At 40.6% G+C, this 27,473-nt stretch overlaps 1 protein-coding gene across 1 annotated transcript; it reads left to right on the plus strand.

Annotated features, from left to right (window-relative positions):
• Positions 1-246: 246 nt before the first annotated feature.
• fzd3b (frizzled class receptor 3b) lies at positions 247-27,065 on the plus strand. The gene is made up of 10 exons (XM_053323799.1): positions 247-387; positions 20,689-20,885; positions 21,370-21,672; positions 21,858-22,020; positions 22,451-22,750; positions 23,032-23,283; positions 25,719-25,867; positions 26,185-26,296; positions 26,569-26,732; positions 26,843-27,065. Exons 1-10 carry the CDS (start codon positions 247-249, stop codon positions 27,063-27,065), a joined length of 2,004 nt encoding a protein of 667 aa, XP_053179774.1.
• The last annotated feature ends 408 nt before the right edge of the window (positions 27,066-27,473 follow it).

A 27,473-nucleotide genomic window follows, 5' to 3' on the forward strand; every position in this document is an offset into this window, starting at 1 on the left:
GCTTCTAATGTTAAGAGGCCTTGATATAATCTGTGCACGTCCTGAAGGCTTCATAGCCTGAACCACTCTGCAGAAATGTCTAACATTAAAATGCACCCCTCAGCTGGAAGAGGATGTATGAAAGACTGGTTCTCCAAAACCACAACAGTCTCCTGCAGACAAACAAATCATGTCTGTTTTTCCCCCGTGCTCACCCCTCTCCTCCTACTTCTTTTCCTTCTGGTTACTCCTGCTCTGTCCATTCATATGGAGTCCATAGAGAGCCACAGTGAGTTTAGCTGTGAGCCCATCAAACTGAGAATGTGCCAGGATCTGCCTTACAACACCACCTTCATGCCCAACCTACTGAATCACTACGACCAGCAGACGGCCGCATTAGCCATGGAGGTAGGTAGCTTCTCTGTGTGTGTGTGTGTGTGTGTATGTGTATGTGTATGTGTGTGTGTCATTCAGGCGGTGCATGCATTGTGTGTTTGCATGTCGTAGCTCATGGCGAAATTGGATAGCTGCTGCAGTGAATGAGAGAGAGATGGAATTACATATGCATTGGACTGTATTTTAATGAGTTTTGACAGAAATTTAAAATCTATAAGTCACCATTCACAATAAACGCACAGTTGTTGTTGACATACTGCAGAAACTGTAAACAACCGTAAAGCGACAGCCTGCGAAGACTCACACCGCAATGTCACGCACCTGCTCAAAGGAAACAAAAGCAACTCGAGAGCTCAGATGTGATTACATCTGTGAAGGACAATTCCTCAACAAATGTCACAACAATACACCCTGAATCCGTACACATTTGACAAATTACTGTTTTTTTTTGTACTTAATCCAGCAGTGTTGTGTTTTCAGCTCTGTCATACCACGACACATTTTCCACTATATAATATGTCACCTAGCAAGACTTATGCAAATCCTCTGTATCCTTTATCCTCTGAGCACACATTTAAGGTTTGCACAGAAACGATAGTAGGGCTTGTTTGACACAGAGAGAGAACCAGGTTTTTTATTTGAAATATTTCTCCAAAATGCAATAAAAAAATATATAATCAGTAAGCAAGTAGCTACATGGAGCCACAGTTGGAGTAAAGCTGCTTTCACACAGGCATTGAATATATGAAAGAGTTAAAGGGAGCAATGAATTAGTCATGAAAAGGTGATAGTCGATCCGCCCTCCTCATATTACAGCTCCATCCCCTCACTACATGTTACTGTTCCACACAGACAGACTGTACATAGATGAATGTGTGTGTCGTCACCAGCACACTCATGACCTCTCTTGAATGTAGCTGACAGACGGGAGGTGCTGTCTGAGCAACAACAGCAGCAGAAATGTAAAAAAAAAAAAGGTAGCAATGAGGTGATTATGTGATTGATACTTCCAGAAAAATGTTTTTTGATGGTAGTCAGGCTTTAAAGAGCAGACAGAAAAAGCTGTGTGAGTAATGCAATAGTAGACGCACACTATCCATCTATATCATGTTACCTCCCTTTCCTTCTCCTTTGTTACTCCCTGGAGGGGGAGAAAAAGCACAGAGGGAGGTGTTGCTCAATAACTACACCATAATTACCTGTTTGCAGCAGGTATTTGTTAGTAGCTAAGGCAACGTGCAGTATATAAAAAAAGCAAAGGATGTGGTCTTACTAAACTAGTGTAGGACCACTTAGTAATTTCCTAATATGAAAGTAGATCATTTATTCAATACAAAGAAAAACTAGGCTCAGTCTATTTTTAATTGCTGTCAAGTTGTTTTCATCTTCAGACCTTAATATGTCAGGTTCTTGTGGGAGTCCTCATCCATCCAAATGTCTGCAGGTCTCAGTCTCCCTACACATGCCGACTGACATAGTTTAACTCGTGTTTTGTCTACCATGTAACTCTGGTTTGTAGTTTGGGGAATACTGAAGGATAACAAACACAGCCAGTTGAATTAAATCTGCCTCCAGCTGTTCATAGTTGGCATATTAAACTAACCCCTGTTGAAAAGCAGATGAGTTCCGACAAGGCCAACAATGGCTGTGCACTTTGCGTGTTTAATCTCGCGCATGGGGGGGGGCGGGGGATGATGTTTAGTTAATATTTTCTTTTCCCAAGTTAAAACCAGATGAATGTCAGCCAAAAGATCAAGCCGAAACTCTCTGTTCTGCAATCTGAATATTTCATCACAAAAGGAGATTTTCTAACATTTTCTCATGTGGAAATATGCAGCGCAGGAGACTGTCAGGATCACTGCTGTCAGACTCTCCTTTCTTCCCTTCCGAAAATAGAGCGATTTAGAAAAACAGTTTTATTTCAGAGTGACAGCCATATGTTTTGAATTTCCTACGCGCGTTTTGAATGGACGCTAACGCTCCCTTTGTCGTAGGATTCACTCAGCACATAAAGGACCATGCACATGTTCAAATCAAGTAGATTCCCCAGCGTCATGTCAAAACATGCCGTGTCAGGGATTGTAAGAGACGTCTGTTTTTGAACTTGGATTGACCCAGATGAAGAAGTAGCCTTGTAACTGACACCTCAGTGCCTGCAGTCGTAGAAGAGACAGCTTTCTGAAGATGGTTGAGCAGCAACATGAGCTCCGTTAGTTTTCCTGCTCTGCTAGACTTTGACCTGGCATGGTAGTCCTGGTGGGAGCCCTGCAGGAAATTAAATAATATCTCTCATGGGACACTGGCTGCACAGCACCAACCACAACAATCTCTACATGCATGTACACCAGTTTACGTGCTGTATGAGAGTATTAATGTAGAGCTGCAACAAATTCATTAACCATTTATGTAATATTTAGTTAAACAAATTACAGATAAAACTCTGTCGTTCAGGCTTCCTTTTCTTAGTTTTATATCATTGTATACTCAATCACACAAGACATTGTATAGACAAAATGATTAATCAGTTAATCAATGAAAGTGTCAGCAGATTAATTGATTATGATATAATTATCTTTTAGTAGTGCATCTGTGCCAGAAGTAATAATGTAAGATCTCTGCATTTAGTCACATGTATTACTTTACAGCTGAAAGAACAACCAACTACTATATCTTAGTAGGCTTGTCATGTATTGATGTTGGATATAGAATATCATTTTTGCTTTAATTTCATTATCTTTAAGACAGGAAGCTGAGATTTCTGTTGAATTAACATCTACATGTGCTCTGCCATATGTTAATATTATATTATGTTATCATATTATTCTGTATTAAATACCAACCAACAGGAAATATGTAATTGAAATGATTCCCAGCAGGGAATTTCTAGTTAATACTGCAGATTTCCTTGTTCTGTATGTCTACATCTGTTTTCCCCTTTCTAAGACTCGCTGTGATTCACTGGGCTGATTAATTTTTTTGCTTTTTATTGTCATAGAAAACATCAGTTATCAACGCTCACCAAGTCTGAACTGTGGCCCAGATGTGCAGCAGCTGAGCTGGTCTAACATCTGGAGGTCAACAAAATCAGCCAGTTATAGAGTCTGTGTTCAGATGTGTTACACAGGAAAAAATAATGTCTGGTAAAATAGATGTGGGGAGAAAACACGATGAGGAATTTTGGTTTATACTGAACATTTTTTTAATTCAATGAAGATCAGTCTGATGTAACAAACTTACCTCTTATCAAGCTTTTATCAAGTAACAGTTGAGACGGTGAGTGATTTCAACAGAGATCCATGTATCTGTGTGTGTTTGGGAACGATACTACTTGATACAAAATAAATGACTGCTGCCAAATCAGCGTGAAGCGTTTCAGATGCCTTAATCATGAAACTGGAGCCATTGTCAGCAGCTGCTGTAGTCACTTTTTGGGTCAGATCACTGGATGAATGTTTGCTCTGCTTCGGTGGCAAAGCTTTCGTGTCTCAACTTTATGGATCATTCTAGCGAGCTGCCATGTTACTTTATTTTGGTTGTCTTCAAGTCATAGGTAGAGACACATTCAATACATTTTTAAGCCTTGCGCTGCTTTGAATGGCAAGGAGTTTTGCACTTCTTGAGTCATCAGTTTTGACTGATAGTGCTTTTTCTCGCTCTTCTTTTTAGATGTCAAGCTAAGCCAGAAATGGATTATCCCCAAATGTGCATGCACAATTAATATACAAGGCCGCAATGTTTGAGTGACAGGCTCGTGGTAGAGAGCAGTATCTTTCGTGTGTGTAATTGATGAGCTACACAAGTACTTCCTCTTTGTGTGTGTGTGTGTGTGTGTGTGTGTGTGTGTGTGTGTGTGTGAGAGAGAGAGAAAGAATGACAGGAGAGGTTAATGGTGCCAGCTGTCATCTCTCACTAGTGCTAACTAGCTGCTAATCTCTCTCTCAGTTCCACAATGAAGACATTGATTCCCACAGACCAACCGCCACCCCATCTGCCACAATAGTCAATTAAACCTGAGCAAAAAGGGTGAGAGAGACTGAAATATGAGAGGGGGTAGGGGGGAAAGAAAGGACAAGGATTTAGAGTGGCCAAATGTGCGGATGGTCAAATGATTTCTTTATGATTTCTTTGTGTGTGTGTGTGTGTGTGTGTGTGTGTGTGTGTGTGTGTGTGTGTGTGTGTGTGTGTGTGTGTGTGTGTGTGTGTGTGTGTGTGTGTGTGTGTGTGTGTGTGTGTGTGTGTGTGTGTGTGTGTGTGTGCATGCTTGAATGTCGGCATGTCACTCAGGACTGTGGCTCGTACTGTCCATCTGCCGCAGCATGTTAAGGTTCCCAGAGGATGTGGTGCAGGTTGTGACAGTATTTTAGGTCTCTGCATGTTAGACACAGAGATTTAGATGTATGACATCACGGGGATCGTGTTCCTATTCTAAGAAACAGGAACTGCTCACATTATACACAATATTATTATATATGGAAACATTTTCCCTGCAGTGCTTGAGTTTTTCTAAGCTTTTCAGTTTAGGTTTTGGCCCTAAAGTAATATAAATGTTTATAATGAGAATGATCTATGGCCCGACAGGTTGTGAAGCAACACATTTGACACACTGTATAAGAAGTTAACAATTCAAATGCATTACAAAATGTCTGGTTTATTTATATGTAAGCAGCTTTGATTATGGACAAAAGAAGATGAAAAGAAAGAGAGGACATTTTTATGAGTGCACTGTGTCCTCAAACAAAACTGAAGACAGGTGTGAGACAGAGAATAGCTCATCACGCCCTTTACTGTCCTTTTGTTAATCATATAAATAAATAAATATGCAGGCATTATTCTGGAGATGCCCTGCCTGAAGCCTCTGGAGCCCAGATGTCTTTTTTGCCACAGAGTTTCCCCATGACTTGATGGTAGATTCACTGTCTGTGTTGATTTTTGGGGAGATAAGCATTAATAATTTAAGATCCCCAATTTTAAGTCCCCATGACTGAATGAGGTTAACTTAATTGTATTACATTAATTAAATTAAATAAGGCAAAAATAACAAAACTTGAGATCCTTGGTACAACATCAATATAAATCTCTGAGTCCTGAATTTATTAATTTTCCCCTTTGTTTTTGTTTTTACTTCTGACACTAGTGCTGAAAGATTTTGAAAAAAAATTTCTGACTGATACTGCATAGCGATATGATTTGGGATATTAGAAGGAATTATATATTTTACACTATTTTCATTTTCATTGAAAAGTATTAAAATGATTATAGTGAAAATAGCTCCTCTCTATCTGACACACAAACATGAATGAACACCTGTGCTATCTAATACAGAAGCTCTTTGGTTTATAAGCTTATAATGCTCCTTTTGTTGTTGACATCTCAGAGAGCCGTATAATGATTAGCAGCAAAAATATAAAGCAGAGGGTATGCTAGCATTATAACTGTACTGAGTTGGTGAGGACAGTTCTTGGACAATCTTTGTCATTTGGATGCAGGACTGTAAAGGGCCGCCCACACTGAAACAATAATTATAACCATAACTATAAATGTATAGTTTTAAATATCGTTCTAATTCGAGTGGGTGGTGGAGTCCACACCAGAGGAGAACGATATCATTGGGATTGCTTTCAGAGCTATTTGATGAACGATAAAAACACTGACAGCCAATCAAAATCCTTCATCTGACTGATGTATTTATTTATTTCAATGTAGCTCTGCTCCTCTCTCACCACAGACTGACTGCGCTGTAAATTAGAGCATGACAGAGGTGATTTCTTTAGATATTTCATATTATTAGAAAGATGCTGGAACTTTGTTTCCTATTATAATGTAAAAAAAACAACACAGTTAACGGATCTTTGCAGGCAGATCTATACTCATACTGTGTGTTAGTGCCACAGCAGTGCACTTTTACACACCACGCTTCAACATCTGCTGTGGCTCAGTTTGGTCTGTAAATACTGAAACATCCCAGCAACTAGTGTCTGAATTACTTCTGATCAACACACTGAATCAGCATCCACCTCTGAACTCTTCTCTTTTCTTTTTATTTCTCCGTACAATGTACAGCAATAACAGCTCATCAATAATTAGCTGCAGACACAGCTGGAGCATGCAGCGCTTGCTTGACACCGCTGTTTACAGGACGTCATAGCTCATAAGTATGGACACTCACATCATTGTCGTTATAGTTACCGTTCTCAGTGTGTACGGCCCCTGAAAACATTAGAGCACTCCTGGTCTAACGGTCAGTTTAGAGAAAGGCTTGTTTGGGCTACAGCAGAGCACCCTGTTTGTAAAGCAAATAGACAGAAACCACAGCACTGAATGAAAGAATGTACATCTGTCACTCACTATGTTCACATGCATACTACAAAACCAGATTACCTTGTCCTCTCTGTGTGCATGTGTCTAAATTAGATCAAATATATTATAAAGCAAAGACCACAGTATTCAGAAAATGACTAAGAAAGAAGGTTTCTTCTGCAGAAATCTCTACCTTTTCACCAACTTTACCTTCAACTCTCACCTCGTGTAATAAAACATCTTTACATGATGTTTAGGAAGTCATGTAACCACAGTAAGCCTCGTTACTGACTGCATGTGAACCTGTGAACACAGCCAGACACTCTTCCTGCATTCAGCAGGCTTCTGGTTACATACATTAGTAGCTATTTGACAGTAATGTAATGCTAATGTGGTGTGGAAGAATATGATGCCCCATTACAATAGCTGAAGGTTGAAACCAGGTTTTATCAGCACTAAGGTGGTGATTTGTCCCACGGGGGTTGTCACTTACAATTGTTCCTGGTAAGGAAAAAAGCTTCCTAAGTGTCACTAGATTGCAGGGAGGTTGACAGTCTCATTTTTTCTGGGGTTTTTTCACATTTAAATTTCTTTTAGTGATCCATTTGGGGTTATTAAAATAATAATAAAGATGTAATAATTTTACATCATTTTCTGATTCTGCCTACAAACCAATTAAGGCACATTATTGCAGTCATGTGGTCTGTTGTGGGCCCCAAGATATATTTAAAGAAAGGGAAAAAAACAATGGAATGTAATATGATGAATGACAGGCAGGCAGTTACGTACTAAATCACTGTGAAAAGACGCTTAAGAGCTTTTAACAAGACCACCCTTGTTTTCAACTCCACCGACTCAAGAAAAGAGCTGAAAGGACAGATTTTTAAAAAAAAGTTTTTAATCATTTAACAACCCACAATGACATCAAATCAACCATCCCTTAAATTGTTTTCTTGATAGGAATCTTTAAAATGTCATCTTATTTAATGTGTATCATGCTGTAAAAATACTGTTGAATTAAGTGGGAAGGTTTTGCTGTTTCCAAAGTATTGCAGAGGCACATGGATTAATCTGTGGGAGACACAAAAAAGATCAGGATGGAGAAAGTGAAGAAAATGTGTGAGGCAGTAGAACAGAAAGAGAGTGTCAGAAAATAAACACAGGGAAATACTGACAGAGTGACAGGTTGTGTAAAGTCTTTAGACCCTACTGTCTCCGGAGTTTGTGTTTCCCTCAGTATGGGGTCCTGTCCTTCAAAATAACACTGCTCTGTTTAAGAAGGGCCACCCTGGGGCCACCAGGTCCCCATAACAGAGGGTGTGTGTGTGTGCCAAATCTGGAGAGTTCGAGGCTTGTTGTGCTTAAGTGTGGTCTGTTGTGCGGGGGTTTCTTTGTCTGTGAATACAGGGGACTGAATTAGGTTTTAAAAGGTGTGTGTGTGTGTGTGTGTGCGTGTTTTTGTTACATTTTGGTGACCTGTCTTGGTGTAAAGACCAAAGCCTGCTTCTAATGAGGTAAAGCTTGGGGTAAGGTTACATTTAGGGTTATGATTTTGGTTGAGTTATATATAATGAATAGAAGTCAACGCAATGTCCTAAACAAGAATGTGTGTGTGTGTGTGTGTGTGTGTGTGTGTGTGTGTGTGTGTGTGTGTGTGTGTGTGTGTGTGTGTGTGTGTGTGTGTGTGTGTGTGTGTGTGTGTGTGTGTGTGTGTGTGTGTGTGTGTGTGTGTGTGTGTGTGTACATGCGCGTGCATGTCTGTCCATGGCATTCAGTGCATCTGAAGAGGCTGATTACTCTATTCACTATGGCAAAGACAGACAGGTCCTCATTCAGTTTAAAAGTTCCTGTTCATTTCAATTGAACTCTTGATTATCCTGCTTACTCTGACAGAGTCTATTGAAGCCTCCAGCCCAAATGAAGCAATCATTTATTTATGCACAGAACAAAGGCTCTGCCTGGTGCTGTTTTTTGGCAGACCATTTCCATCAGCATAGCTGCCACTGCCGCTTATCCAGCCTCACAATGCCAAGTTAGGAGAGATTTGAGGAGAGATTGGAGAATGTTTCTATGGTTCAAACACTGTTTTGTAGTAAATATAGTACAACTGGTTTCTATGAACCAGCTGTGTATGCAAGAGAAAGCTTTCCACCTAAACTGACGGACCGGGCAAGGAAAGTGTTAATTAGAGCAATCAAGAGGTCAAATGGAAAGATCTTCACGTCAGATGGGAGAATCTATTCACAGAAGAACTATTGGTATTGGTCATGCACTTCATAAATCTGACTTTTATTGAAAGTTTTGTCCCATGCAAAACATGAAGTGTTTCATCCTGAGTACACCATCCCCACAGTGAAGGATGGTGGCAGCTTCATGCTGTGCAGATGTTTTATATCAGCAGGTACTGTGAAACTAGTCAGGATTGAAGACAATAAATTATTATAGAAAACCTGTTTCAGGGTGCAAGAGACCTGAGACTGGAGCCAAGGTCGGCCTTCCAGCTGTATAGCCTAAGCAACACTGTAAGGACTTAAGCAGAGTGGCCCAGTCAAAGCCCAAACCACAATCAAAATGATAATCTGTGTAGTGCAACTAGAAAATTGCTGTTCACAGCCAATCTCCATCCACTCTGACTGAGTCTGAGCTATTTGCCAAGAGGAGGGAGAGGGGGGGGGGGGGACTGCAGTATCTAGATGTGCAAAGCTGATAGAGACAAACCACAAAAGACTTGCTGCTGTAATTGCAGATAAAGGTGATTCTATCTAATATTGATTCAGGGTAGGTGAATACTCCATCCAACAGTTTTCTGATTTTTTGTCTTCATTATTTTTTGTGTCACAACAAACAGTATTTAGCACCTTCAAAGCACTTTGCATGTTATATTAATGAAATGGTAAAAAGCCCCCCCAAAAATCTATTTTAATTCCAGGTTTTAACACTGCAAAATGCAGAAAAGTCCAAAGGGGTAAATACTTATGCAAAGCACTGTAAATATAGGTTATCCATGTCTTATGGTCTTAATCTGAACCCATGACCCAGCCTCAGAGCTGTGTGTGTGTGTGTGTGTGTGTGTGTGTGTGTGTGTGTGTGTGTGTGTGTGTGTGTGTGTGTGTGTGTGTGTGTGTGTGTGTGTGTGTGTGTGTGTGTGTGTGTGTGGTGAGAGTGAGAGTGAGAGATGTTTAACCCACACTGCTAAGCCCAACCTCAAACTAACATACACAGTATCATTGGTCCCCTTCTCACGCAAAGCCACTCAACACAAGGCAGCTCTAACATTTTCTGCACACTGCCGGTCAGGAGCGGCGTCAGCATTAAGAGCTCTAGTACTACTAATTGAGTGCTTATCGAAGCCACATGCAGCTTTCAACTTTCCCAAAATAGCTCCCATATTAATGCATACAGTCACATGGATTTTTAAACAGTTAAATCAGTACTGAGAGGTCACGTTAGACTCAAATATAAATTGCAGATATATTTTGTTTTAACTTCATTAAAAAAGGTTGCTTAAATTGCTGCCTCTGATAACTGTCACCCTGCAAATATTTGTATTTTCTTAATTTGTTACTTTTTAAAACCAAACCATGGTTAAGGCACCATTTCCCCCCTCAGCAATTTCTCTGTTGTTTAGTCAAATGGAAGATTATTTTCTTCTTTTTTACCATGCAGTGAGTTGATCTGCTGCTTGTGTATCTATTTCCTATTCGCTCCATCTATGACCCTCCACTGGCCCAACCTCAGCATCCCACTCACTCAGTGACTCACCCAATTAGTGTCTCGGTCATTGCTTCCTCTCTCTGTAGCTTCCAGACTCCTCTGCTAACTTGTGCACAGGCAGCGTGTTTCATTACACTACAAAGCACATTAACAGAGGGGATGCTTGAAGATGTGGTCAAAAAAAGCAGACATTTGTGGTTTGATTTACAGGCAGGGTTTGAGCCCAGTGTGCCATTGCAGCAATGGCCCGATTAAAACATAAACTGCTCTGTTGTTATTCCACATAAAATCAAGGGCAGGATCAATGCTTCTCATTTTTGCATTTTATTATAGCTCCATCAACATTAGTTTGAGTTAACCAAACTGCACAATAAAGCTGTTATCTAGGCTGTTATCTTGCACCATAAGCAGGTGTTTGTACGCTCTCCAAAAGACGTTTTTTTTTTTTCAGAAAGTGAAATGCGCTATGCATTATTTTCATATTTAAAAAACAGTTTTTACTCTTCTTAAAGACCAACACAGTGATGAGTCTGTCAGTCAATGAGCCACATAGTATTACCTAAAAGTGCCCTGTAAGCTGTGTTTCAAGTATAACTCAGCCAGAATCCGCCAGTCTTACAGTTGCCTTGATCAGGAGCTGAGCAGCAGAGACCGAGAGCTGTTGGCAGGATCAATTTTGATGATATCTGATATCATTATCAGACGTGGCTCACTAGCTGTTCTTTATTACCGCAAGGGGAAAACTATGTACTGTAGCAGTTAGTATTGAATAAAATGCCATATCAGATTTACCATTTAATGCATGTGTCTGTGGTTATGTGGAAACATCATCATACACATTCATTTGCACATGGTCTGTTATGCTTGACTAACTGAATGAGAAAATAAAATAACCTCAAAACACATTTTTATAATTTCACAAGTTCTGTTTGCATCAGAAGCTAGAAAATGTTTATTTCCTCTGACTGCTACAGAGTGTGTACAAGTTTAACAGCAGATGGGTGTACTCAGACAGCTTGGACTGTGTAAGGACGTGTGTGGGTGATATCTGATTCAGCGTCATTGTCAGTATCTTGGCTCCCCATCTACATCTTTATAATTTGACCCTCTCTCTTACGCCTCTCACTTTCACACCCTCTCTGTGAAGCTCCTTGTGCGAGCTTGTTTGCCATCCTTTTTGGATGGTTTCACCCATTAAAGGAGTCCTGCCACAGTGTGTATGTGGACATGTGTGTATCTATGCACATGCATGAGCTTTGCACTGTTATCCTCGATGAGACATGGTCTTGTGAGAGCCTCCACATCACCTGTTGCCATGGTAGTTAAATAGGCAGAGAAGGAAGGGGAGGAATGCAGGGAGACAGACTAGGGTGATGGGGGGTTGGATGATGAGTGGAATAAAGCAAGAAAAGGAGAAGGAGGAAAAGGAATGGTGATAAAAGGACAACAGAGGAAATAGTAGAGGCAGACTGGTTTTATAGGTTTTAGTCATTTGGTTAAAAAAATGCAAATTGCTCTCAATATTATTTGTTTTGGATGATTAAAATAATCATAGTCTGCAAAATCTGTGATATTGGAAGTCACAGTTGTGTAATCAACAAGAAACATGGTGTATGTCAAGAATAAAGATGCTCCACCCACACCAGTGAGAAGACGAGCTGTATTTGGAACCGCCTACTACATACTGCTGATGAACACAGTATGTACGACATACAAAGCAGAAGTAAACAATAGCACGGCTGATGGCTAACCACCACTCTGTAGCATTAGTTAATAATGGGGACACAGTCGATGAAGTAGAGTGGTCAGATGCATACTGGAAATTTTTCTGAATCAGTACAACATCTGGGTACATGTTGACCACATCAGGACATAGTGCTAGTATAGTAGGTGATTTGAATGCTGCCAGGCTCCATTGTTGAAAATAGAAAGCGTGATGGGGAAACGTACTGTATCGCAGACTGACAAAATCAACCCTCAATTTTTGCTTTGTTCATTGTTGTCTGGTATGATTTAAGTGGAGAAAAATATAATTTAAAGTTATTTCAAACTGTATTGTAGATGATCGATAGTTCATAGTTCTCTCTTTAAGTCAGACTTTAACAACCTCTCCTACTCTGATGAACATACTACTCTTTAGACTATCTTTGTCTGGTTTGGAAAAAACATGGCATTTGTTCTGGTAATATCACATTTTTCTTTAACCATATTCACTTATTTTGGGACCATTCAGACAGCAGTTTAGAGAGACAGCAGTTTATCATATCAAAACGTCCACTGGGTCGAGTTTATCTGACCAGGCTGAAACGTTTCTCAGTGGATCTTTCATTAATTTAATCAGGTTTGGAAAACAAGAGTTTGTTAGATGCAATCTGGCACTGAGGCTAGAAATATATCAAATCATCAGTGTGTATGTTCAAGAAAAAAGCAAAACAGCACCACACACAAATGCTATAAAATAAGTTTCATGTTGGTGTGATTGATGACCAGAATGATGACCACAGGATAAAAGCAAAAAAAAGAAATTGAAAGTTTGGGGGGGGGTAATATTTAGATAACAAATGTGTGTTGGCAGGCTGTACTGTGATTCCAGATAAATAGTAAAAGACAATGTGGGATATGATAAGATAATGGAGAAGTTGGATGACTAATTAAGGAATAAGGAGAAATGGTGTTAAATAAATAAAGAAGAGAACAGAGGAGGGATAGACTATATTGATGCTGTCGTTTTAAGAGTTTTTGTCAAAGATGAAATGACAGGATGAAAGAAGAGGGAAGTCAATGAATGCTGATGTCTGGAAAAAAAAGAAAAGGAGAGGCAGAGGAGGAGGACAAGTGCATGTCAGTGTAATTGCCAGGAGTAAATGGGAGGCGAGGCAAAGAAGAGATGAATACAGAGGAAAGAAGATAGGAGGAGGGGAGGTGAACGTGAAGGGGAATGCCATTAACGGCTTTGTCCGGTCCTCCCAACTGAAGGATGGATGGCCATGGATAAATGAACAAATAAATGAGAGACGGAGAGAGAGTGTGAGAGAAGGGTGCCCCTTTCTTAACTGTCTTTTCAGAGATTAGGGAGGAGAGCATCGCGGTCTGCTCAGTTCATCTATTCAAGGCCAACGCCTGCGTGTTAGAGGAGAGAGGAGGCAGGCACATAGCCAGAGAGACTGTGTGTGTGTGTGTGTGTGTGTGTGTGTGTGTGTGTGTGTGTGTGTGTGTGTGAATTTGTCTATGAACACATTTATCATGTGTGAGTTATGGAGCGAGAAACTAGAAAACACAGCCACAGATTAAACCTCAGCTAGTAAAAGTGAAGAAAGAGGCAGCAGCAAGGAAACTGGTATATTTAGAAGATGGAACAAAAAATAAGGAGTGAGTGGTGGAAGAAGAGATGTAGGGATCATATAATTGCTACATGATTGTGAAGTGAAACGATGCACTCCTCTTACACTGTAGAAACAGAGAGTGTAATTGACTCTAATGTATATGGATGCACTTAATAGTTGGAGTGGGTGGAGAGAGGCTGAAGGCAAGGGGAATATTTAGTTTCTTCAAAAAAGGCAGCAAGACAGAGAGAAATGGAAGATTTAGCTCTGAGTAGAGAAGGAGTGTTTCAGGGATGTTATAGCTGGCTAATGGAGGTACAGCTGATGTGCTCTGACAGCATTTGTGCTGTGGGGCCTGACAGACCGCTAAGAGAATGAGAGTGAGTTACAGTGTGAGATAGAGATGGCACAAGAGGACGAAAGATAAACACAGTGTGAGAGGGTGAATTGTCCAGATGGGCTTTGGTAAGGTTTAGTGGCAAAAAACCCCAGATCGTTCTCATCTAAGTATCTCTTCATGTGTTAGGGACATGTGCAAACATTGTACATTCACTTCTAGTGCATTAAGAGACCAATGTTTTAGTCATTTTTTAATTAGGATTAAGGGATTGAGGTTGCTGATTTGTTTCCTGATAGGCAAGAAATAAGTACATATTTATGTTGCAGAATAAAACTTACCAGCAAAACATGCAGGCTGAAAAAATGTCAAGAATTTAGTGTCTAATACAGTTTTCAGTGGGTTTTAGAGCTGTTTAGTCAATCTGATTGATTTACTCTGTGACATTTTGACTTGGATATCAGATCACTGAGAAGTTGCTGCCAGCACAGGAACCGTTTCTTCGGTGGCTTAGACCTGACAGCCCGTCACCTTGATCTGACCACAACACAAAGCTGTTGACAGTTTCAGGAAGTGTGTGTATGTGTGTCCCACGTTCTCACACTACTAAACACTTTTACCAATCCATTTGACTCCCTAATCCACCGGGAAACCACCACTCTTTTCTCCATTCCACTCAAGTTTTCCCCCTTTTTTCCTCCCTCCCTCCCTTCCTCCCTCCTTCCCTTCCTTCCTCCTCCTACACTCGACAATGTGTATGAGTTTCTGCAGAGTTGGCCAACTTGGATTTTCTATAACTGCTCACACATTCACAAAAAAGCATGATAAAAGTTCCCACTGGCTAACCATCACGCCTGTCCACAAACTCATGAACATTGTCAGATCAGTGCAACCCCACCGTCTGTAGAGAGAAAGTGGGAGGAGGAATATCAGTAATGGTTGCTAAGAGTTTAATATAACATGTTATAGAGAAATACATCAAGTATGAAAATCATTGTTTAAATGTATATATTACATTCTGTATATTTAATAGCACATAATAAACCACAGTGGTTGTTTAATGAGCTGTAATGTTTGTGCACGATACAATAACGCTCAACTTTTTAACTTTTTGAACTAGAAAGTGGCTCTGCTCTCCTCTTGCTACCCTCCTCACAGTATCTGTCTCTTGTTTCCTGAATGCAGAATTGCTTGCATTACGTGACTGTTAATTGCGTGCCTATTTCTTCCTTTCCGTCTTTCTTTGTTGATTTTTTTACTTAGTTTTTTTTTTCTCTTTCTTTCTTTCTCCCTCCCTCCCCCTGGGTTTTTTTGGAGAGAGGGAGTAAAGAGAAAGAAACTTAATCCCTCTATTGAACAAGAGGTGGACCGGTCAGGAGCTTTTTTTTTTCTCATTTTCCTCTGTGTCAAAAAACCCACCCTGCTTCTCCACTCCTCCTTTCATTCCCAAAGCTCACAATTGTCTGTCCATATCGCCCACTCACACAAACATGCACAGTCTATAAGTGGTATTATTATTAGTGGTTTGGGCACCCTAATATTCCTACATAGCTGCCATCTGAGTCGCTTGAGAGACAACAGGTTGCCCAGTAATGTTGCACAAAAACATCCAAATATTAAAAATAAATAGGTTGTTATAGTCTTATGTTTTATTCTAAAGGTTTAAGTTGATATAATAAAAAGCGCCCACCCCCACCCCCACTGTGTTATTGGGATGCCATAATTCATTATACATATGGTTCCCCTGCACACAGTTGAATCAGCAGCACTCATGATGGATGATTTTGTGAACATTGAAATGTTTCTCTAAACCGGTTTTTCACAAATGTAGCTGAGGTCAAGCCACCATTCACAGCATGTTAAAGCTGTGTGGAGGAAACGTCAGGCTGCATGATGGATGGCGTTTAGCTGGCATGTGGTTTGCATGAGCTTTGATCATATGTAGATCGTAGATTCTGTTTTCTGCATTATGTAGGTTAAGTTTTTTTTAAACCTGAGTTTTAGTTTACTAGGGTGACTATAGTCTATCACAGCGACTCATGCTTAAAGGCTGCAGCACAAAGGCCTTTTTACTTTGAGACCAATGTCAACAATTTCCAGTCAGGGGCTGTGAACTGTTGTAGCCACAACACTGCTGAATACATTATATAAAGTAGAAAATCCGGGCCATGCCATCTTTACTTACATTTACACTTTTTTTTTTTTTTTTTTTAAATATCAGCAACTTTTAGCTTTAAAACCTAGCACGTCTTTACATGAATCTGCTACTGTTGTAAACTGCCACAAAAGTAATTGTGGATACATTAGTACATTTACTACCAAAATATTAACAATTTTTAGATGCTTAGCATGTAACATTTAGCAATCTAACTGTTCACTGTGCATGTACATTTGTTGACCATGATGTTGCATACACTCGTCCCCAATTTTTACTTTCCATAACTAGTCTGTCCTTATTTTTTTGTGTTTAAAAGAAAAAAGTAACCTATCAAAAACAGAAAATAAAAAGCTTTAGTGATAGAAAGGTGCCGAACCACTGCAGACACAATGTTAACATACCATTGTGAAAGACCAGAGTATTTTTCCCAAACAGCTGTGCATGAGCAGTTCTGCACTATCAGTCATAAACTGTGTTCACTCACTCACCCGTGGATGTTTTGCTGGCATGCTCGTACAGAAATCGTATTTCCAGTGTGTTGAATGACGTGTGTTTCACAGCGAATTAATTTTCTCAGTCATGTCAGCACCTTTTAAATTTGCATGATGTTTAAAAAACTGTGTTTAAATGAATTTCAGCTGTCTTACTGATCAGTGATATTAGTTTAAAATACTGTGGAATGGTTTCTCACTCATTGAGGTAAAATTGCAGATCTTCCACGACACAGATCCATGTGTGAAGTAAGTCATCTCCTGTGTTATTATACTTTGAAAGTGAAGGAAGGAAACAGAAAAACCAGCAAGCAGGAAGAGCTCAACTGCAGGAAGCTTGCTCTTGTATATTCTCTATCTCCTTCTTCCACATCTTTCCATCTTGTGGTAGTAGTCTGCCTTCACCCTCGGGCCAGGTTTCCAGGCTTTTCCGCTTTCCTTTCCCTGCTCTTCCATCACCAACTGACTACAAAATGCCAGACAATTCACTCTAGTCCGCCTCCATGGATTGCTGATTGCCGCCCCCCTTCCTCCTCCTCTCTTGTGGGGTGGCACAGTTAGGCCACTTAATATCAATATTCTCTTTGTGGTGGGAGATGGGGGGCAATCGCTCTGACTGTCAGAGTAATTGCACACACAGATATCTGCACACACGCACTGACTTGTGAACACACACAAGCATTGCACACACACACCGGGATACACAGTAAGTGGGACATCACTAAATTCTACTACCAGGAGACACAACATACAAGCATAACCTTACATGCAGCGGCGAAATGGGCAGAATGGGGACACGCAAAAAGCGAGTCACACACACACATACTCGCTATGGGAGTTGGTATGAGGACACATGAAGAAAGGCTCCATTCTGTTGGCCGCTGACACACACACCGACGCAGAAAGCAATGACTACTCAGTTAAGTGCGGCCTCAGGCTCAGACCAGAAGTATGTGAGAGGTGTACACACAGAAAGGAGCAGAGAGACAGAGCTCCATGAGACACAGATATCATGTTTTCACATAATACAAGACTTTTAAATCCTTATTGATATTAAAATACTTTGTATTAGATGTATTACAACAGATTTCATAGATAAGAAAAGGCTGAAAAACATATTAAAATGATGATGGTGCGATTTGTTTTGCAGGAATCTGTACCAAAGAGAGATGTTTTCATGAGTCTGTAGAATATGATGTGTAGGTCAGGACATATTTCACTTAAAATGGTATTTTGACTTTTCACCTTTAACTAATTTTGTATCTCCTCCTCCTTATCATCACATTTGAATTGATTGTTTAACCCCAGATAATGTTGTAGCCTAGATAGAAATACGACCATGTCAAGCAAAACTGACATCAGCACCTCTACTGTAATGTGAACCGAGAGCTGCTACTGATACATACATACAGTATGTAACGCACTGCAGAAATGAAACCAATAAATAGATGTGGGCAAGCTGAGACTGTTAAGGTTTGCATTTGTTGGTTGCACTTCCACTGAAATAATGTAATGATAGTTTGGTTTGTAACTTATATTAACAGCGTGGGACAAAGATGCATTTTACCCCCAAGATTTGGAGGCATTAGAAAAGTCTGTATTTCTTTTATTAACACATGACTGAAAATCAACAGTGGATTATTACTGACTGAAAATATTGTGGTTCAGAAAGGAGACACACTGAATTGCACCTCTCCTTCTTCAATAAATCATATTTTTCTCTGTTAAAAATTAAATGCCGTTAAATATACATAGAATAGAAAAGCAAAACAAAGGCTGAATGTTTAATAGAAGAATTAGAATGAATAAATATGTGATTTTAAATTGTCAGTATGGGTTAGATTATTATTATTATTATTTTCTCATTAATTTGCCATTCAGCCCACACATGTATCTAATGCTTATCTCCCTGTGATGAGGTTTGTCCCACTATAAAATATATAAAATATAATGTAGCATATGGTTCTCGTGTTTCTCTGTTTCTGCTACACTGGTAACATGGTTGTAAAATCTGTGAATTATTGAGTGTGTGTGTGTGTGTGTGTGTGTGTGTGTGTGTGTGTGTGTGTGTGTGTGTGTGTGTGTGTGTGTGTGTGTGTGTGTGTGTGTATGGTTTCATGCTTACACGTGTTTCTGTGCAATACTCCAAACTGTGTCACACAGCTCACGCACCGCTGCACCCATTTACTGGTGGAACATCTCACCAACGTGCAGATCTAGAACGCAGCAATTGAGAACGATCAAAACATACTCAATAGGCCTGACTGCACACACAAACACGCACAAAACGCACACACATCCACTCCACTGATGTATGGCTGTTTGCACGAATGCACTTATACACTCTGTAAGCAGGCAGAGCTTTTGTTGGAAGCAATCAATGAATGTGCACATGTTACATGAACATATGTATATGTACACATCTCTCACACACAGAGAGACAGACTGCAGTGTTGTGAGCGGTCAAGCTAAGTGTTTTCTATCATAGTCATCGTCTCTATTCACTGCTTTCATGGTTCTGCTCTGATTTCTCTGTGTCGTATGTAAAAGCCGCCTGGAAAACTCAGCTTTAGTGCAGCCAGATGAACACATGCAGGTCACTTTGCATCTATTAGTGTAGCAGAGGAAGATGTTCTGCAAATGTATTTTTAACAGTACCTAGTGCAGATAATGCCGCTGGCAGGAAACATATTTTATATGTGTGTTTAAAATATATTGAATATTTTGGATGTGTGTAAAGCACAAAAAGCAGAAATGGACATTTAAGATGTAGGTCTGAGCTGTTCACTTCAAATTATTCAAGTAAGGCTTTTTTAATTTAGAGTCCTTTTGAAATAAGTTCAGAGCCCTTCACCAAACAGTTATTGAGTCTCTGTGTCTTTGGTACTTTATTAAACCAGTAGTCCCCTTTTCATAAGTGGTTGCTTAATTTTGCCTAGAGAGAGAAAAATGAGCCACACACATTTTTAAATCTATATGCACATTCACAAGTCTCAGTACATATTATTAAATGTGCTAGGAGCAAGTTTTTTGTATCAAATGATGAATTATTCACTTGAGCAGAAGTAGCCACCAGCTAAAAAAGAGAAATTCCGATCTCATTAACAAGAAAAAACACTGCTTGACTGACCTCTGACAATCGATCATTGCTGCAGTGTTTTTGCACTGCACTTCATAAAGGGTATGTCAGCAGCAGTCAAAAGGAGAGTTAGAGCTTAGAGGTGCTATTTATTGTTTGCATCACTCACATGTTTTTCAATCATTGTGGGCATTTGAACCAGCAGCCTGAATGTCACAAGCTTGACTCTCTAACCTTTAAACCACCACTGCAGGGGACAGAATATATATAATCTGTAGTGTGTTGATGGCCCTGCTGTTTGTTTGTTCAATGCATTGTCACACGGCTGTGGTTCAACCTTCAGAGGTCTGTCTTTGCTACACCCCACTTCAAAGGAATGTCTGGTAATATTACTGCTGCTGTACATATTTCATAAGCTGCTAAATATTGATGGAATATTGAGTAGTGTAAGTTGTATCAGAAGAGTTAGAGCACCTCTCTCGTTCTCCCTTCGTCCTCTTTGATGGTTAAATGTGAGTCTTCTCATATGTGACGCTCATAGCAGTTAATTTTTTTCGTGTGTGTGTGTGTGTGTGTGCGCGTGTGTGTGTTTGAGAGATGCACACATGTAACAGGTTTAATAACAGTCTTGTCAATCTGGTTCTGATATTAAAAATAACATTGAAAGATGACACCTGTGGGTGTTTGAAGAAGAGCTTAGAGATCATTATACAACACACTATATTGCATCATACTCTTAATACTCTGCCTTCTTGTTCTTCCTTTGTTTCCTCCTCTCTTCTCTCCCTTTCCTTCCCCTATTTCCCTTCTTTCCTCACTCCTCCTTTCTTCTCTTGCTGTATGTTAAGCTTTCGGTTTCTTCTCATAGACTTTGTGGCAGGTATAAATGTAAACTTCATTTCTTTCCTCCTCAGCCATTTCATCCCATGGTGAACCTGGTGTGCAGTGCTGACCTGAAGATGTTCCTGTGTGCTCTGTACGCTCCGGTATGCACTGTGTATGGTCAGGTGTCCATGCCATGTCGATCCCTCTGCCAGCGGGCCAAGGACGAGTGCAATAAACTAATGGAGATATTTGGAGTCGCCTGGCCAGATGACATGGAGTGCAGCAGGTGTGTTTGTGTATCACATTTTAAATCAACCAGGTACTTGAAACTATAAACCATAAACAGTGTTGAAGCGCCTGAGATAATAGCATGGTATCATTTACTCTGTTCTTTCATGAATTTATACTGTTTATTTACTCAGGGTTGAGCCTGTAATGCTGTATTTGTTTTGCATATGTTTTAGAGCTGCACTGTTCCTTCCTTCGCTTGCTGCTTTTCTTTGAAGTTATACTAAACTCAACCCCACCTCAAACCAACCTAACTCCAAACTTTAGTGTCTCGCTTCTCTTTTCATTTCCTGTGACTGTCTAGTTTCAAATTCCACATACAAACCCCCCCCCCATATTTTCTTCCTCCCTATCTCACTTTTTTAATCTCTCAGTTCAGCTCTCTCCGTTATATCTGACCATGTCTTACTACTTTACTCTAGAGGATTTTTCACCATAACAGAATTAACCACACAATCTGTCTTTCTTACTCTTTATCTCAGGTTTCCAGATTGTGATGAGTCCTATCCTCGCCCAGAGGACCTGCTAACAGGCACTGACCCAACTGATCAGTCATCCATGACTGTCCAGAGAGACTACGGCTTCTGGTGCCCGAGAGAGCTCAAGATCGACCCGGACCTGGGTTACAAATTCATGGGAAGGAAGGACTGTTCTGCTCCTTGTCCTTCCATGTACTTCAGCCAGCAGGAGCTGACCTTCATCCGCTACTTCATCGGAGTTGTCTCCATTGTCTGTCTGTCTGCAACGCTGTTCACCTTCCTGACATTTCTCATTGATGTTACCAGGTTTGAATGGCTGAATCTTATTTATATCTATTGAGACTGGTGTATCTGAATATGTCTGTTAAACTGCATAAAAAATCAGGAATTTGTGATCATTACCAAAAAGAATCTGATGTAAAACTGATTTAAAAAGAAAGTGGAAAGAAACAGTCGATTAAAATCAATGTTCTTTCAATCTTCCTCAATAGGTTCAGATACCCCGAGAGACCAATCATCTTCTACGCTGTGTGTTATGTCATGGTGTCGCTGGTGTTCTTCCTCGGGTTCCTGTTGGAAGACAGAGTAGCGTGCAACACGGTCAGCCCTGCGCAGTTCAAAGCTTCAACCATAACACAGGGCTCACACAACAAGGTGAGAGCTTTAGGTCATTTCAGATCTGATGGTGATTTCAGAAAGATCTCATGAAAATGTTTCTAGTTTTTAAGAAATCTGATCAGTTTGTGATGTACTAGACTGTTTATCCATTTTGATTTACTGCTTTTGAGGTACTAGAATAAAATTAAAATAATTAGCTACATTGAGTATATAAGAGACCATTTTCAGGGCCTATAAAACCTATAAGAAACTGTGTTTAAAGATAGTTAAAGATGGAAGTTTTGGGCTGTATTCTCAATTGATTGATCATTATGAATTGAATCAAGATGTTTAAATAGAAATTTGAAAGGTTTTTAAATGAAACAACTCAATATGTTGGCATTTTTTTACTCCAGTATACATACGGTTGTGGTACGCACGAACTATGAGTTATTGATCAGAAGCTATTGCTTCCCCTCTCCCTCAGGTGTGTACCCTGTTCTTCATGGTCCTGTATTTCTTCACCATGGCCGGCAGCGTGTGGTGGGTCATACTGACAATCACTTGGTTCCTGGCAGCTGTGCCTAAATGGGGCAGCGAGGCCATTGAGAAGAAAGCGCTCCTCTTCCATGCCGTTGCCTGGGGTGTCCCAGGAGCCTTGACTGTCACCCTGCTGGCCCTGAACAAAATTGAAGGAGATGGGATCAGTGGAGTGTGTTTCATAGGGCTGTATGACATAGACGCCCTGAGGTGGTTTGTTCTGGCACCGCTCTGCCTCAACGTGGCGGTAAGTACAGTCAGAAGATGAATGAATTTGTGGGTGGATGAAAGAGTGGATGAGTGGGATGGCAGGATGGGTGAGTAGAGTAATGAGTGGGTGGATGTAATGATACGAGTGTGGATTGTTGGCTTGACGCGATGGAGAGAGAGATGGATAAATGGATGGGTGGATGGTTGACTTTTGGCCTGTCTGCCTGTCAGTTATTCAGCTCTTTAAAAAGTAATCCGTCATTTAAACTTTTTGTAACTTAGCTTCAACTTCTCATTTGTCTGTCGCTCCTTCTTCAGGTGGGCGTGTCTCTCCTGTTAGTTGGCATTGTGGCTCTGAACCGAGTGCGTATGGAGATCCCTCTGGAGAAAGAGAACCAGACCAAACTGGTCAAGTTCATGATCAGGATGGGCGTTTTCTCCGTGCTCTACCTTGTCCCCCTGATCACTGTGATTGGGTGCTATGTGTATGAGCACACCTACCGGACCATTTGGGAGACGACCTGGATGGCGGAGAACTGCAGACGCTATCACATTCCCTGCCCATACAAGGTAGAGACAAAGGCAACAGTCAAAGTGTGTATTTGAAACCATTTGATGTGCAAGATTGGCTTCTTGATAACGTGGAAATATATAAGTTTTGAAGACATTTAAATTCTTACGTCTTGTATAACACAATCATTCTGATCATCAGACAGGTTGCAAACAAGCCAGCAGTTCCAGTAAACCACATTATTCTAAAGTAAAACTCAAACTGCTGGTAATAATCATGCATTTACAGGAAAATGTGCGTTCACACAACTATGACATATTCAGTATGTCAAATTTGAACCAAGGACAGCGATGGATGGACGCATGGATTCAAAATAAGCGAACAAAAAAGACTAATTGTACAAAATCATAATTGAATCATCAGAGACTGTGCATGTGTTTGGGTAAGGGAGAGCTGGTGGTTGCACATGTGTGTGGCTGAGTGAGCAGGTATTTGTAGAGTGGAGGGAGCGGAGTGCAGTATGCATCATTAGCTCAGCTAATGCAGCTCTCAGACCAACTCCACACAAAACCACCATCTCTGTGTTACTCTGTTTCTTTGTTTCTTTGTCTTTCAGTCTGTGCACTGGTTCTCACACACTTCTTTCTTTAAGCCAGTCTTTCTCCTCCACCCCTCTACTCTCTCACTCCCTGTCTTGACTGTGGGCTTGCTCAGTCATGCTCTGCTTCCCGTACTCTATAGGTCTTTGTAGCGGTTATGAAGAGTGTTGGAAGTTTGTTGTTTCATACAGTTGGGTGCCAAATTAATAACTAAAAAATGTGTGCAACAGAGAGACAGACACAGACACACACTCCCATCACTCCCTGTCATAACCACATGCAAAAGGCAATGAAAGGTTTTCATTGTTTCTCACATAAATCAAGACATGTAAAAACTTGGACTCCAAAAAACGTTTGTCTCATATTAAATACAGCAGACCGCTGTTACAGTAGTCATAATCGAGAAGTGTCAGCTAATTTGTGACTGACAGACTGTATGAGAGAGGGTGGCAGCAGGTGCAAGTGCTTATGTTACTGTGTGTGTGTGTGTGTGTGTGTGTGTGTGTGTGTGTGTGTGTGTGTGTGTGTGTGTGTGTGTGTGTGTGTGTGTGTGTGTGAGCTCATGAAGAGAGACCCCCTTAACATCCTATTGTAGCTCTGGAATTTCAATATTGCTATGTGTTACTTGATCTTAACCCTGGGGGGAGGGAGGGGTCATCCAGGAAAATTTTAATGTGTGCAAAAGTTTTTGGATAATATAAGATTGCGTGAGCATTGTTCTAGTTCAAGTGACTTTTTTGTGTGTGTGCATTGGTGGTAAATTACTGAAGGCCCAGGGCTTCTTGTTTTATCTCAAGATCTAAATCCGGGACACTTCATCTGAGCCTGGACAAGACCAACTAAAGCTAATTAATACAGTCTCCTTAGGAGGTGTTTTAAAGGCTAAGATTAAAAAAAAAAAAAAAAAAAGAAATATTAGAAGAAATGCAGCTCTAGGATTTACAGCAGCAGGTCAGTAACCACTGCACTGTGTGTTCCTAAATATCTTCCCAGTTATCCATGTAATAAAAAGAGATAGTTTACATATTGTCTGTAATTATAAGGCCACACTGTTCTGTCCATTTTTAATCAAATAAAAATTACAATCACACATTTAAAAATGTTCCCCAACATGGAAATTGAATCATTATTTACTTGTTGCCATTGTCAGTGAGAACTGATATCTTCATCCCTCATGGTGCTGTGCTCCCACATACAGCCTACAGCACCATGGTAGCATAAGAGCACGCTGACTGTGATGTAAATACAGTATATGGATTCTGAGAAGAATGTACTTGTGAAGTCACTGGTGTGATGGTTAGTCCACATAAGACATGAATAATTTTATGCTTTTTAAACATCAACTCAGATCATGTAAAACCATCTCAGCCCCCTCCCAAATTGCTGAGATTGACAAAGAGATCTGTATGCAGCACCAAAATCACCAGTGTGAGTGAATAAAGTGAAAAATGTATTTTTGAAGCCACTATATTCACTGCACACAGTGATTCCTCTCCTGCCCTCTGGTGGTAGATACTTATCCTGCAGCAGAGTCTAAGCCTGAGGAAAGAGCAGATGCTGAGCAGTTCAGCTGCTGAAGCAGCTGGGTTTTTCTAGGATTACCATCGCCTCTTCAATCATTCAAAATGACTGACTGGACTGAAAACATTTGTCAGTACTGGATACTTGGAGTCCCCTAAATGTGCAAGTAGTTTGAGAGGCATCCCAAGCTTTGCCTGGAGGTGAATTATTTTATGCTAGCCTACACCAGATATACAACCATGCCTAAAATAGTCATTTTGTCTTGCTCCTCCTGCTTTAGTGATATTATGAACTTGCAGAATATATTTTAAACACCCTCTATTGTCATGATTTTGTGATTGTAGTTTTAATACTTATATTTCTGTTGTCTTTAGGTGGAACAGACCAGTCGGCCGGCAATGGTTTTATTCCTCATTAAGTACCTGATGATGTTGGTTGTGGGGATTCCCTCTGTTTTCTGGGTGGGCAGCAAGAAGACCTGTTTTGAGTGGGCCAACTTCTTGCATGGGCGCAGGCGGAAAGAGTAAGAAGAGAGATTGGATGTGTTTTATTTGTTCGAGTCCTGCTGCCCCTTTTATGATTTTGTTCTCATTCAATGTGAATGAATCTTTCTACATTTTACATTTTTCCCATATGACATTATTGCTCCAGACAGATGAAAAAGTAGAAACTCATAGTAAACTAATAATCTGCAAAGAAACACACTATGTTAAACACAATATATTCATAATGTTATGGATATCCTCTGACTCTGCTTTTTCTCTTTCCCCACCTCCACCTTCTCCTGCTCCCTTTAACCTACCTCGGCTCCTGTCCCTCATTATCTTCACTCTGCAGCAGTGGGGTGAATGAGTCTCGCCAAGTGCTGCAGGAACAGCCGGACTTTGCTCAGTCTCTCCTGCGTGAACCCAACACCCCCGTCATCAGGAAGTCCAGAGGAACATCCACTCAGGTACAACCGCAAACAAGGATGTAGCAGTAACACTATTATTTGTGATAACACTCATTGTTGGAGCAGCATATAAGCAGGTATGGTATCATTAGTTGTACTTGTACCTGTGGTAGTAGCTCCAAAAATCGTGAAAGATAAAAACACCTGACTAGTACTGCTAAATATGAGACTGGACTTTATTCATGCTTTATTTAATGAATTGCATTGATATTTGCATCTACTTGAAACACATGACACGTACGGACACTGTCTGACCTCTCATCCTTCTGTAGGGCACTTCCACCCACGCCTCGTCCACCCACTTAGCTGTCCTAGACGACCTTGATGAACCAGTCAGAACCCACCACGGCCACCCTGCCTCCACCAGGAGTAAAGCCAGCAGTATCCACAGCAAGACCAGCTACCACGGCAGCCTGCGGCACACTCGTGATGACAGGTAGAGCATGAAATTCACGACTTCCTGTTTGTCTGTCAGAAGCTGTGAATCAAAGGAAGTACTGTCTTTCTCCTCTTCACTTTCATCTCTTTCTCATGTTGTCATATCAGGAGCGATACTGTGGTTTACCGGGGTACAGAACAGCGCAGTTTCCATGGCAGCATGCCGCATCTGGACCACCCACTTTCTACTCACAGCAGCCTCCATAAGATAGATAGCCACTCAAGACACGGCAGCCAGAGAGACATATCCGAGGCCCCGCCTACCCTAATCACCCATGGAACGATAGCAAGCGACAGCCGAGAGGCTGAGAATGACGGTACCAGCGCCTGAGAGGAGTTTCACAGGAAATTATAGTCAGGATGCTTTTGGTGCCTTTTAAAAGGAAGGTGGCAGACACACACAGCCGTCATTTTAAGTGTTTTTCTGTAAGAACCAGGACCAGTAATTGCTGTGGAGGTGAGTTTTCCTTGCTGGTTTCACTGCTAGCCAGACAGGTATGTTTACTTAATTGAATTTACACAGCAGGTGACTCATGCTTCTCAGGACATGATTTAGGGAAAAGTTGTGGTTGAACGCAGGCAGAGCCAGCACTGGACACAGGAAACACTGAGAAAACATGGACAGTAGAGTTTATGGACAAAAAAACTGATGTGTGAGTCGTTAGATCCCTGATTTGGAGATCACACATCAGTTTGGACATGAGATGGTTTAACCACTCCTATGATGACATTATTTCCA

Source organism: Scomber japonicus, chromosome 1, assembly GCF_027409825.1.
Source record: "Scomber japonicus isolate fScoJap1 chromosome 1, fScoJap1.pri, whole genome shotgun sequence".
In the NCBI taxonomy this organism is placed as follows: domain Eukaryota; kingdom Metazoa; phylum Chordata; class Actinopteri; order Scombriformes; family Scombridae; genus Scomber; species Scomber japonicus.

What these genes read in the sequence shown, in the direction of transcription:
- fzd3b (XM_053323799.1), top strand. Translation starts at nt 247, where the DNA reads ATGGAGTCCATAGAGAGCCACAGTGAGTTTAGCTGTGAGCCCATCAAA. An exon ending in GATGACATGGAGTGCAGCAG is followed by an intron (nt 20,886 to 21,369) that starts GTGTGTTTGTGT and finishes TCTTTATCTCAG; the next exon opens with GTTTCCAGATTGTGATGAGT. An exon ending in TTTCTCATTGATGTTACCAG is followed by an intron (nt 21,673 to 21,857) that starts GTTTGAATGGCT and finishes CTTCCTCAATAG; the next exon opens with GTTCAGATACCCCGAGAGAC.